Source organism: Haemorhous mexicanus, chromosome 1 (genome assembly GCF_027477595.1).
Source record: "Haemorhous mexicanus isolate bHaeMex1 chromosome 1, bHaeMex1.pri, whole genome shotgun sequence".
NCBI lineage: Eukaryota > Metazoa > Chordata > Aves > Passeriformes > Fringillidae > Haemorhous > Haemorhous mexicanus.
The window spans coordinates 48,269,648-48,283,187 of record NC_082341.1 but is presented as its reverse complement, the minus strand read 5'-3'; the positions used below and the strand labels follow the sequence as shown (position 1 = coordinate 48,283,187).

Here is a 13,540-nt window from a genome sequence, read left to right as displayed (position 1 = left end):
AATAGAATAGAATAGAATAGAATAGAATAGAATAGAATAGAATAGTTGGAAGGGACCCGCAGGAGTCCCTGTAGGGACTGGCCATGTTGACACCTCCTGAAACCCATATCACTGAGTTCGAGCAGACAACTTATCCAAAGCTGTGATTTACAGAAGAAAAAAGTGAGACCGGACTGATTTCAACAAGTAGCCAGAACCAAGTGGGTTACCCCCTATCAGAGATTAGTAGCCTAAATCTAGGGGGCAAGAATAACAGATGGGATTTCTACTTTAATTACTTTTTGGAGATTAAAGACATCTATATTAGCTCTCTTCTAGGAAAAAGAAAATCAACAAATCAACAGGCCTTCAACCTAAAATTCTCTGTGCTCAGGCAAGTGAAAGAAGAGACTTTAGGTTCAGTTGACATCTTTCTCTGACAGACAAATAAATTTATATTTTCTGGGTTATTTCCTAATAACCAGGCTGAAGAGTATGGGTTGGACAAGGCTCTCTAAATCCTTCTTGTTGAAAGTGTTTTTCCTTTATGTGCAATGACTCCAATGGTGTTGGCCCCAGTCTATTCACTTTGAAGTTACAGGATCCCTAAAAACCTATTTGAGTGTTTCATATTAAATATTAACTGTAGTAAAGGATTCATATATTCTTACCCATTGAAAAAAAAATCTTTTACCACTGGGATACCAAGTTGTCCATTTTCCTTCCTCACCTCAGTAATATTTAATTATTCCAAACACATTGAAACAGGTTCTTGAGGAGGACTTGAACAAAATCCTCTTGCAGATTGCACAGTTAGAAGACTAAATACCTGTTTCTCCAGTTGTCAGTAGCAATGATAACCACTTAGAAAGTGACCAAAGAGGCCCACCACTGACCACACCTCCAGCTGCATACTGGACAGATCCACTTTTTCTATGCATGCTCATGTTAAATTGGACCTGTTATCCATATTAACATATGCTCCAGATGTGTTTGCAGGCTCTTGAGCTGATACCTCAACAATACAGTGAACCTAACAGGGAAAGCTGAATAATTTGGGGTCAACAAATAATTTTATTAAGATCAAGAAATGTCTCTTATCCAGCAAACAGAGCTTTCTGGAGTTAATCCCTTTGAAAATGGTCTCCCACTTACTTACTACAACATACCACTATTATAAGTACATAGGAATGTTGATGAAGTGCCACCAGTGGGAGAGAAAAGGTTATTTGACTAGAACTAGTCAGCTGGATGCTGATACTTAGCAATTACAACTCACCACCACACATTAGAAAGGTAAATATGTCCCATTCAAATCAAAAAGACATTCTTGGGCAGAATTATATCCCTGCTGACTAAGTGCCTTTGTCAGTAAAATAGACCTATTTTCCTGCCACCTTCCTTCTGCAATCACAGCTTGAAAACACAGATGATGAAGTAGTGTGTCCCAACAGTGTGAAATGTCTTTAAAAAAAGTCTTTAACAAAGAGGGACTATATTTAAAACAGTTCCTTAATAAACAGGAAGCAAAACTTCCAGTTCACAGATATTGTCTCAAAATAAAGATCTAGCCCCAAGATACAGAGGCTGTCTTTCTGCATTAACACGTGTGACTGAAGAAAACCTCGCCACCTTATTGGGTCTACCTTCAGTGAATGCTCAAACAAAATAAATATGTAGGGACCACCTTCCTATTAGAAGGGAATTTTTGAAAGCTGTTTCAACATGACAATTAAGAGTCATCTTACATACTATTCCTCTTCCAATCACAGGCCAGGAGATATGATCACACTTCTGGAAGACTCTAATGAGGACTGGTGGAAGGTATGTGCTAATCAGTTTATATCTGTTTTCTTTCCAAAAGAAAAAATATCTTATTTTCAATACTGAAATTGTATCAAAGCTTCTACTGTTAACAATCTTCTTCTATCAATATGTTTCCTTCACAGGGGAGAATTGATGACAGAACTGGATATTTTCCTGCTAACTTTGTTCAGAGAGTGCAACAAAATGAGAAGATTTACAGGTGTATTAGAACATTCATTGGCTGCAAGGAACAGGGACAGATAACTCTGAAAGAGAACCAGGTAAGATCCTTTTTGCTGGACCCTCACTGGACTCACTACAGCATCCATCAGTCTTACCAATGACTGAAGGGAAAATTGTGCAACATGAGGGCAGGCAGATTTTTTTACCGCAATTTTAGAAGATTTTTTATTTGAATGGTAACAGTGTCTAGTAGCCCATTAAGAGCAGTGTTTGCCTTGTGCACACACATACTTGATGCCTAACATAGCCTGAATTTTCAGTTTCACAGACATTCACATTGATACTTTTTATATTTCTCATTCTCTTACTGACTTCAGAGGGATGAACACAGAGTCATAGCAGTAGACCTTGTGTGCCTGAAAAATGATCTGGTTTTCTCCCCACTATTAGAACTAATCTAATAAAAGATAGTGCCTCCCTCCCCAGATCTTAACTTACCTAAAGATCTAAACACAGCTCACTGTCTTTGCTTCAACAGGAAGAGAGTTAAGGCAGCATGACACAAAGCTGTAAATCCTAAATGTGACACTTGTTCACCAGTTGTAAGGTATATTTAATCCTTTTTTTTCGTGTATGTGTCACCACTTAAATACCCTCTCTACAGGCTGTAATATATTTTAAGTTTTAAGTGCCCCTGTGAACTTAAGTACACTACGTACAGTGAGGACTTGCAGGGTCCATTCACCCTGGTGTATTTTCAGCATCTCCTTCTATTTTGTATCCTTCAGGTGGGTTCACTAGGCACAAGCCATGATCCAAAACCTGCATTAAGGGACAGATCTGTGGCATAAGCTCATCTAAATAGGATGATGATATACTAAGGATACACACAGCTTGAGTTCTCTGAAATCTGGATGCAATAGAAAGGTAGTTTTTCTCACTGTACCTCGCAAAGCGCAATTTTTATCTGCCTCATTAGGTGTCTCCTTTCCTGTGGCAACTGTGTCACATCACCAGAAATGGTTTGCCTTATAACCTGAACAGCCACTGATTTTAATAAAGTGGAGGAGAAGTCAGAATCAGTGTTGACTTAAGGGCTGTAGATTTTTCCATACAGAACTTCTTTAATGCTTCACTGCACTGATGGATAAGATTAACTTACAGCTTGGCTGCTGCTGATTTGTGGGCATAGCAAAACATAAAAGTGCTAACAATCCTTGGGTGCACACAGCTTTTTGAGGAAGGCACAAAATACAGTGACCAGAATATATTTTAGCTGCCCCTGTACACATAATACATTGGGCAGCTCTGCAGTTTCTAGAAAGTTCTTACATTCTTTTTACCCAACATCTCTTTTAATTTTTTTCTGTCTGTACACACTGAAAAAAGAAATATTACCAGAGCAGAACAAGAGCTTTTGGAGGCTTTATGTTCTAAAATAAGCAATACACAAGGGCAAAGGTAGGAAATGGTAGTATTGGAACATGGCATGCCAGCATGAGGGAATGGTCAAGATCTGTGTCACTTCTCATTAGTGGGCATAACAGGTCATCTCTGTCAGTGTGGCTACTGCTGCAAACAGTGAGAGTCCAGTTACTTCCCTCAGTTCTCACAAAACCACAGTTTCCAAGTGGGCAGCTCTGGCTACTTCATCTAAACACAAGGGCTTTCCTATTGTCCCTATTTCATAATAGCATCACAAAGAGAGCTCGGAGTCAGGGTGGCTCATCCTCTCTGGCAAAGCAGGAGGTAAAGTAAGGGATTAATTGATCCTGTTCCCCTACTACCTAATTTTTTAAAAAAACTTTTTTGGCTCTATCTCAAGCCCACACAAATGCTGAGGCTGAATATGAATGCTGTCTGGTGCTTGCTCCGTGTGGGAGAGGCTTCAGAGGAAGAAAGAAATAAATATTTGTTGTGAAACAGGGGGTAGAGATCAGACTGCACAAACACATGAATGCAGGGACTTGAGAGGAAAAGAGCATAGCAAACAGATCCTGCTCCTCTCTCACACAAATTATGCAAAAGGGGGACATTTGAGTAGCTTGTAGGCCATTTTGAGTAATTTCCAGGTGGGACAGCCACAGTGAAGCTATGGACACTTACCTGCTTCCTGCTGTCCCTCCATACTGGGCACAATTTTTTATATTTTTTATAAAAAACAACTCTGCCTTCACTGTGGAAAAACTGTTACTGTAAGAAACATTTTAATTGTTACTGAGAATATTTTACTTTAAATATATTTTATATTTCCAAAGTCAAATTTTTTTTTCTTCTTTTTTCAGCATTTCTTCATTTCTCTTATTTTCTGTCCTTCATTTCTCCCTTGTTTTACATCTGAGGCAGAGAGAGAGGTGCAGTAGGGGAAGGAATGGCTAGAACAAAGTCATCTGAATGGGACTTCTGGGAAAACTTCGGCAGATTTTTGTTTGTTTGTCTTTTGGTCTGTTGGGAATTTCTGTTGAATGTCATCAGCCATGTTACCTGTCTCCGGGCAGAGTGTTCAGAGTGCTGTGAATGTGCTTTTTCGTACAATACATGTACGATGGGCAAAGCACTGACTTCTTCTAGATTAGCAAGCAGGGGAGATTATTCATCACTACTTATTCCTGTCAAGTCTCACTTTAGCTAGAAAAACTCATTAACTGGTCTAATAAATTCCTGTGACTATAGGATGGTGATGTTACTTCACTGAGTCACTTTCCATGTAGTCTAGCAAGAGTACAGAACCATTCTGACAATAAAAACAAGGATGATGCACTAACAGAAAAACTTATCCTGTGAGAATAATATGAATTTTCTTTATATTTCTTGATACCTCCCACGATTTATTCTTCAGGTCTCTGTCCCCTCACATCCTATATCAATTTTTCTTAAAAGAGTCTGCTCTTATAAGGCAAAAGGCAATAAATTCATATCAACAAAGCTACATGGCTACCCTAAGAAAAGCCATTTTAAGATACCAGCAGATACACTTTCAAAGTTTGAAGCACAGTGAGTGATACTTTTTCTGGAATCATTTGGCAGTTTCATGCCTTGGAAATAGCATTTGGAGTTTCAGCTTCATGCACCCTTTCTGGCAAAGCCAATATTCAGGGAGAGGGCTGAAGAATAACCACAGTTTGTTCACCCATCTTGAGCAATATGCACAAGCTAATCTTCACAAAGGATCACTTGAAAATTTCACTATGTAATATGAAACCCAGGCTGGAGCATAAAAAGTGTACTGCTTCAGAGATGCCAACATCTTGGAGTTGACAGATTTTTCAGTCTTAAAACCAGCTCAGAAGATGACTGGGCACCACCGGGCTCAATCAGGGATCTATAGGAAGTACGCAGGCATAGCCCCTGACATCGGTAAATCAAGATTATCAATAAGGAAACCAAACCTGACCAATTTCAGTGGCTTTCCACATTTTCAAGCTGTTCTCACAAACAATATGAGCTGCATAATTTCCAACTCTGACTGATTGTATCATCACTTGTACATATATAATATTTTCTCCAGCCTGTAACTTCTGCTCTAGACTACCAAAATTCATTACCAAACATTATACAAATACTTCTTTGCATGACAACAGGCTCTGATTTGACCTATGTTCACAAAAGAAAAAAAAAATCACAATGTCTAATATATCATCAATATTTAGAAAATCATCTCTTAAATTGCCTTTAAGGTATTTGATCATCCTTATTTTTTAAAGAAGTCAAAATAATCTGCTGTTTGAATGTCTGGTTTTACTTTGAAAAAGATCCTGCTCACACGTTTTCTTGGCTGTCTCTGACACCTGTAGTCATACTAACAAAAATTAGTTTAGAGCTGGGCTTTTTGTATTTAAATAACAACAATTGATTTTAAATTGTGCAAATGATTTTGGGCAACAGAAATTACCCCAAATCATGACATTTGTAACAAACTGGGAATCAGAAGCTCTTTGCCTCATCCAGAGTGCATTGTGAGTTTACATAGAAGTCAGTCATTTTGTGATGGGTGTTTTACAAATGTCTTATATTCACAAGGCTGGGCTTAATAAGGCAGGATTGGAGGACAGGTCTACAAACCCAGGAAATCCACCTCTCTCAGGTCTTCTGATTAGCCTGGTTGCTTTGTTGCTACCTGGCTTTTCACCTCATTTCCAAGGAGTTACTTTATGTCCCCATATTTTTGGGATGCTGTAAAAGAAGCTGAGCTTCTAAGAGCATGACTCAGCTGTCTTTGAAAATCAGTTTTGTCACAGTGACTTATGCATTCAAATTAAATCACTTAAAAGGCAAACTCATCACTGGAAGCGATGTTGCAGCTCTTCGTGTGTTCCCCAGCTCTAAGTGCTGCACCTCACAGCTAGGCTGAAAGGGAGCAGGACTGTTTTTCAGCTCTCTCTGATTTGCATTGACATCAGTCTTGCTGAGAAGGGATGGGTGTCTCCATTCATTCAGGGATGCTGAGTGACACAAAAAATTTGCAAGTGTCCAAAACAAGGGCACAGATCATCCAGTCTAGTCCAGGTCTTTAAAACCTTAAGTGATATGGGTAAAACAAGACAGTGTTCTCAGTCCAAAAGTTAGGGAAACAACTGATATAAAACCCTTCATCATCATTTGCACTATGACTCTATGGGTATGGAAACTGAACTGCTCAGCATTTCCATCACAAGGCTCACACAGGCAGCTCACACAGGCAAAGACCTTTGTGCACTGGCAGCAGCAGATATAGAAGCTCACAGTGTCCCTGTGCTGTCATTCTTGCGAACAGAAGACTTGAACTTGCAGACCTCTTGACCTGGCACACTCTACAGGCTCCAAGGTAGCTCTTGAAACTGTACTGCCCTCATAACCAAAGTCCTACTTCATCAGAACCAGTCTGTGGCTGTCAGATGTGTTAATTATGTGGAAGAAAGAAGAGCTGCAAAAAGTTACAGCAATTTCAAAATTACTCCCAAAGAGAATTGGCCATTTAAGCACAAATTCAAAGCACAGAATTTAGAAGAACAGGAATGACCATGCAGGTCAAAGGACAGTTTCCTAATTGCTCATCTCCCCCACCTGCTCAGGGCTGACAAATAAAAAATTTTCAGGGCAGCTGTTGACAAGTTCAGACAACAGTCACAGTCTGAATGTTTGGGGTTTTTTTTACTATTTTTTTAAAGATAATGAGATGAAAGAATGGGGAAGTAACTTTATTATAATAGATCCCACTTTCAGATAATTCTGAAGATAACTTTTTGAGTGAGAAATAGCCTGAGATGTGGTTTCTTACCCTGTGGCTTACTCCATTACTAATCTCTTAAGCCAGAGTGCAGGGGAAAAATCCCCTTTTGTGTTCCTACCAAATTTGCTGAAGAGTGGTTTCTCTGGCTCACTTTTGTAGTCAGGCCAGGAGTTTGCCATCCAAAACATGCAGGCCTGAGTAGCTGCCATTTGAAGCAGTTTCCAACTTAATTCAGGTACCTGTGGCACCTGAATTCAGGTAACCTGTTGGTACCTGTGGCACCTCGTTCCTTCACAACCATCATCTTTGCCATCTCTCATCAAGGCTAATCCTCAGCAACAGCTGATCCATCAGCTGAAATTCAAAACTCTGGATGCTACCATGTCCTCATCGGGATTACTCTAAATTTACACCTATTTAACGAAATCAAGAGCCAAATCTCCAGGCTACAACTTGTGAGTGAAATCCTTGGCAGCATACATAAAAGGGGATGAGAGCAAAAGTGGCCATAAATGGTATTTTATTCAGTCGTCTCTGAAAAGTGCAGAATTTGGAGCAGCTCCAGGGCTTTGCAAAGTTCCAGCTGCTGTCACAGACCCAGGAGACCTCCTGAGTTGCACAGGATTATGAAAGTGTCACATTTTGTGGCCGAGCTTATTCTGCCCCTGAACTCACTCTTGGAAAGTAGTGAGAGAAAACTCTGCCATCTGGGGTCTGGCACGTGCAAGGCTTAGTGTCTTAGTATGAGACATTTTCAGCTGGAATTTGGGAGAATTCAGATCTGTGTGTTGGTATGTAGAGTGAGAGTTCTCACATAAAGGCACTGTACACTTCATGCCCAGTGAAGATCTAAAGCTGCTGTAGCAGAGGACACACTGATATCAAGGAGCACTCAAATGAGTAACAAAAATAATAATAATAATAATAATAATAATAATAATAATAATAATAATAATACCCCACTCCACTTAAAATAGAAGAAATCTGCCATATTTTTCACTACAAAAACAAAGAAAAACAGTATTCAGAAAGGACAGTATTTTTCTTTTGTCCACAAATCATTCTGCTGACAATACAAGACAACAGGGCAAACCACTCTTGCAATATGTTCTTACAATATGTTCTGCCCAGCACCAGAGAGGTTAAGCAAAAAAATGCACCAGGCTTAGTGAGCAATGTAGGTCTGCTGGAAATGTGATAATTTTGGGGATCCTATCAAAAAGCTAGAAGTCTTGCAAACATCCTCAGTTAGGAGAAAAATGCAATGATGTAGTTAATCACTCCTTTCAACCACCCAGCTCTAGTTATGGAGAAGCTGCAAAGGCTCATGGCAGTAGGGACCAACTGAAAAGGGGAACTTTTCAACTAATGTTCCTTCCCACACTTGGATAGCCTTCCATACTTGGCCATCCTTAGTCTTGTGCTTCTTTGCAGGCTTTTTCTCTCATCATTTCTTTCTCAGAGACAGAGACTAACATATAGCAGTAGTTAGAATCACCTTTCACTGTCCATGTGCTTTGAACCTCTGTTTTGAATGGTGATGTGACTGCAGAGGAAGCAGATGCTGTGCTGGGGATTCATGACATAAATGAGTTTGGCTGTTTTGCAACAGAACCTAAACTAGACAGCATCGATTCTAGACCTCTCCCACGCTTTCCATGTGATTTAGCCCCAACAACAATACATTATTCTTTCTAATTGCATGTCAGCCCCGTTGGTGTGCTCAGCCATTCTGCCCCAGGGATCCAATTCCATTGGAATTGTGTTGAGTAGGCAAGATAAGTAAGAAAATTAATGAGTCCATTTACTTTCCAAAACTTTGTCTGCAGGTACAGAGATCCACCTACCTATTTCCAAATACTAGAGGTGGTAAATATGAAGCTGCTTCTCCACCTTCTTTTCATTTCCTTCTGGCAGCATCAGGGCTTGCTGCTAGTAAATTTTATGCAACAACAGTACAAGCTGGCCTAGAATTCAGACGTGCTATTTAGGTGTCACCTAAATAGTCATGCTGAAATGGATTTATCTAGGAATACTTTAGAGCTATTTTTGTTCGTTTCATATCCTGTGAATTATTGTAAATAAACATTGTAAATACTTATCAGACAGAGATGAGTGTTAGTCCAGATAGAGGGCTGGCACTGACATCATGAGAAATCAGTGTGTGGAGTGGTCTCAATAGGACCATCAGTTTTCCAGCTATATTTTAAACTTGTTTGACTGGTAGGAAATATATAGTTCTTTGGCACAGACGTTTGAAAACAAGTCTTTATTTGGTGTGGTGCTGTGCCCAGTCTAATGTGCCTGTGCCACTAGGCTTTCAAATGGCTTGGCTCTTACCAGATGTTTCAAGAAGGGCTTTTAAGTGGAAATGCCTGAGATGAGAAAGGTCAGGAGGAAAGGAAAGCCTTTACCACAGTGTAATATTTGTGCTATTGTAAAGACCACATGACTTCACGACTGCTTCCCTGTGGAGCAGGTGTTATGGGAACACTCTCAAAGAGCTGGATTTGGGTCACACATTTTGCTATCCAAAACAGGCATCTGCAGGTGCAAGGGCTGAGTGATTGTCATAATCACTGCTTGTCTCAGAAGTACTGAGGTTCCTCTAACATGCAAAAGAGAATATGCTTGCATTCAGGTCAGCTGCTACAAGTGATTCATGATTACTTTTCACCATTAGGTGCTGAGGGAGTCAGCTCATGATCTGAAATACCCACTTTTCTCATATGCAAACAACTTCAGCATGATCATTACAGTAGGCTGAAGTCAACATTCAAGTTTCAAAATCTTTTATACACCACAAAGTTCTTAACAATTTTGATATCTCTCATGCTTATGTGGCACTTCAGGGAGATAGGGGAAAGGTAAGTCTCTAAATATGTGAGTTTGAGATTCTTATCAACAGAGTGAGAGTCCAACAGGGATTGTTCTACTTACAGAAGTAACTAGCAGGATTTCTAACCTGCCTGATATATACCCTGGAATAATTTGTATCTTTGATCATGACAAAGAGTTTAACATTTTGATACCTTTTTTGTATTCAGATTTGTGTGACTTCTGAAAAGGAACACGATGGCTTTATCAAGGTATACAGTGGGAAGAAGAAAGGCTTTGTCCCCATAGACGTCTTAGAAAACATCTGATTCCAACAGCCCACTCCCTGCAGTGGGAGCCCTTTGCTGGCAATGCCTGTCTGCCTCATCTCACACTGTGTCAACCCAGATGGGCTGTCTTGGAGATGTTCAGGGAAATAGTGAGAAAACTGAAAAAACATGAAGAAAAAGACTTTTAGACTGCCACAGCAACACTAAAAAATATGAAAAGTTGAATGTTTGAAAGAAAATGTAGTCAGAAACCACCAAGAAAATGAGAGGCCCTTGGATTGTAACAGGAGTAAGGTAAGAGAGCGAGAAGAACAAAGCCTGGGCTGATTTCTGGCGCAAGACGGCTGCGACAACCCTGATAGAGACAGACAGCTTGTTCTGAAGGACTAAACTAGTGTCCTGTTCTTGTGTCTTAGATAACTGTTGGACTGCTTTCTTGTTTGAAGTGTGTATTTTGGGGGAGGGGGAAAATACCGCTCAAACTGTCCTCGTACTACAGTCCAATGCGTGTAGTAGAGTGTGGCTGTGGTTCCACAGATTTGTCCCCAATACCAACCAAGTTTAAGCGTTTAGTCCTTGTGTTTAGTTTTGTAACAAATCGGTTTGGAGACACCGTGTGAATGTCTGTTCAAGAAATGCACTGTGCCCTGGAAGCTGGCAACTTTTTCTTTCTGTGCAATCTTCCCATAGGAAAGAGTAGCGAATTTGTGTGTCCTTTGTTTTCTCTGTATATGAACAAAAGCTCTCAGCGTATGTTGGGTGTGTGTTGGCTGCTCTCATAGGTCACAAAAATAGCTGATCCTTGGATTCACAAGCCTGCTTGGAAGCATCGCTCTGTGTTTCCTTCACCCTGATCTGGTGATACAGAAAATGGGAAGAACGCTGGGAGACAGCCACAGGCTTGAAACATTTTATATTTTTCTGTGTTTATTGCACTTAAAAAATTTTATATATTTATCCTATTTATAAAAAAAATAAAACAGTTATATAACCCACTGGAAGGCTGAAAATGTTAGGAAAGGACAGGCTGCACACAGGACTGAAGTCTGTAATTATCAAACTGCAGAACTTGTGACCGAAAGGCACCGAGTGTCTTGGTGGTGTGCTCACACTCCAAAACTCTCTTCTCCATTTGCTAAATAGAAGTTTTGCAGATTCAGCAGTAAATACACCAACATAAATTTTTTCTTGGCGTAAACAACTGTGATCATCCCTTGAGTCTTTTCCATGCAAGTGAGACTGTGCAGACATCCCTGTTTTGTCCATATAAGCCTCCATCTTCAGATGTGTTCTGAGCACAGGAACTTTCAGGGAGTGGTCTGTGAGACCTGTGAGTCTTGACTAAATTACACAAGTCAGTCAGTGCCAATTCTGTTGTAGAGCAGGAGCCTGTGATATTTGAAGACAGGGAACCTAATTTCCAAGTATTTAATTGGATGTAATTGCACCAAATACACTTAAACGGCTTAGCATATATTATGATGTAGAGAATAAGCCCTATTCTAAAGCTCCCTGCTGAATTCATGCCCTCTTTGACTAGCTTGAAACTAAATGCCTGTCTTTTCTGTGACTAACCACAAATTGGTGTCCTAAATCCTGCTGCTACATGCCAGGCTAGTATAGGCCTTTGCAGAGTTGATGCTCTTTCTAAAAACAGCAGCTGATCCTGTTCCCATGTATTGAGTCAGGTTGAATCTGGGTTGCATAGCCCAAGTCTCAATAGCTAGGTTGCCCTATTTGAATTGCTGATCTTGCTCAAAGCCTTATAAAATCCTGGTGAACTCAACACTTGACCAGAAGTTCTCAGAGCAGATTGGTCTTCAGTCTCTTAGAGACATATTTTGCTGCTCTTATGCATCCTTTAATTGCAGAGAAAGTTGCAGGGCTGCCAGCTGCTGAAACATGGCCCTTTATAATGCAACCAGTCTATACTGATAATTAGCAAACTCCTGGCTGATTTCATACCTTCTGTGGGAATATCAGCAGGGGGTTTTTTCCACTTCAAACAACATTTGCTCAGCTCATTTTCTTAAACAACCAATAAACTCGGTGGGAGAGGATTCTGATAATCCTTTAGGATCAAGAGTAAAAGCAGTAGAGACATATTAATCCAGTCTGCTTTTTAAGATTATTTTTTATATATATTCACCCATTCAAAGGAAAAACTCAAATGTTTGTTACAACTGAAATATTTGCTACTTTTGATCTGGCCTGTCAAGTGGAGAAAAGGAAATTTGTATTCATCTATACATATGTGCTGTTGTTTACATGATTGCATCATACTGTGATTCCCCCCTTTTTCAGTCTTCTATGACTTTGATTTATCCCTACAATGTGCATCATACTATTCAAAAAGTTATATGAATATTACCTACAAACCACAATGGCCTTTAATCAATGTCAGTTTTATTCCTTTTGATACTGAGCAATAAATAATAAAGTGACTGAGTAAAAACAAAACAGGCCTTATGTGGACTGCATTACATCTGAGAAACTATTGCTTCTAAACCAAAGCTTTCATGTTTATCTTTTCTTTGTGTTTTGATTGCTTGCTTGCTTGCTTTTATCTTTTTACTGGCCTTTTGCTGCCATTCAATATGTAGATGTAATTTATGCCTAATATAGCAAGCACATATCATACATGAGTCTTACTTTAAGCATGTGATCCATTGGCTATTTCCATGCTTAAACCTGAAGAACTTTGCTAAATTAAGGTCATTTTGCTCAAAATTTTTTTGATGCCTTACTCTTAATCCAGACAAGTATTTCATCACCTCTTTTACTACCATATGCAGTTGGCATAGGTACTGTGTTAGCAAGCAGTTAAAAATCAGATAGAAGATGGAATGGATTTTATCCAACGTATGTTAAGAAAAATTGAATTTTAGGAGATAAATGCTGCTCAGATTTAATTTAATATTCTGCTTAATAAAGACTATGTGATGGTTGGAAGAATAGAAGTGTATGTGTCTTGGCTTTTTTGCATCAGACTGGAATTTTCATTTACCCAACTTGAAGCACAGTCACTAAACCCATCAGCAGCAGATGTTACTGAGCATTTCCATTTAAAATTTACAGCACTTGCACTTGCCACATTTAGCAAACCATTTTTTATTGTATTTCTGCAATGTATGTAACGTGGACTCAGAGGGAAGTTTTGTGGCAGGGCCACCCTGAACACTTGTTTCTGGCATATCCAAAAGTAGTTTAGCCATTCAACGTCCCATCACAGCATAAAACTGCCTATAGAATATTT

General features: G+C 39.5%; 1 protein-coding gene across 1 annotated transcript in view; it reads left to right on the top strand.

Annotated features, from left to right (window-relative positions):
* The window catches only part of STAC (SH3 and cysteine rich domain), a 70,651-nt gene extending 57,407 nt beyond the window's left edge, over positions 1–13,244 (top strand). Inside the window, exons 9-11 of the mRNA XM_059849044.1 lie at positions 1,752–1,803; positions 1,929–2,066; positions 10,225–13,244. Of these exons, the coding sequence (XP_059705027.1) occupies positions 1,752–1,803; positions 1,929–2,066; positions 10,225–10,323 (289 nt within the window). The 3' untranslated portion in view covers positions 10,324–13,244. The remainder of the gene's footprint in view (positions 1–1,751; positions 1,804–1,928; positions 2,067–10,224) is intronic.
* Positions 13,245–13,540: the final 296 nt, after the last annotated feature.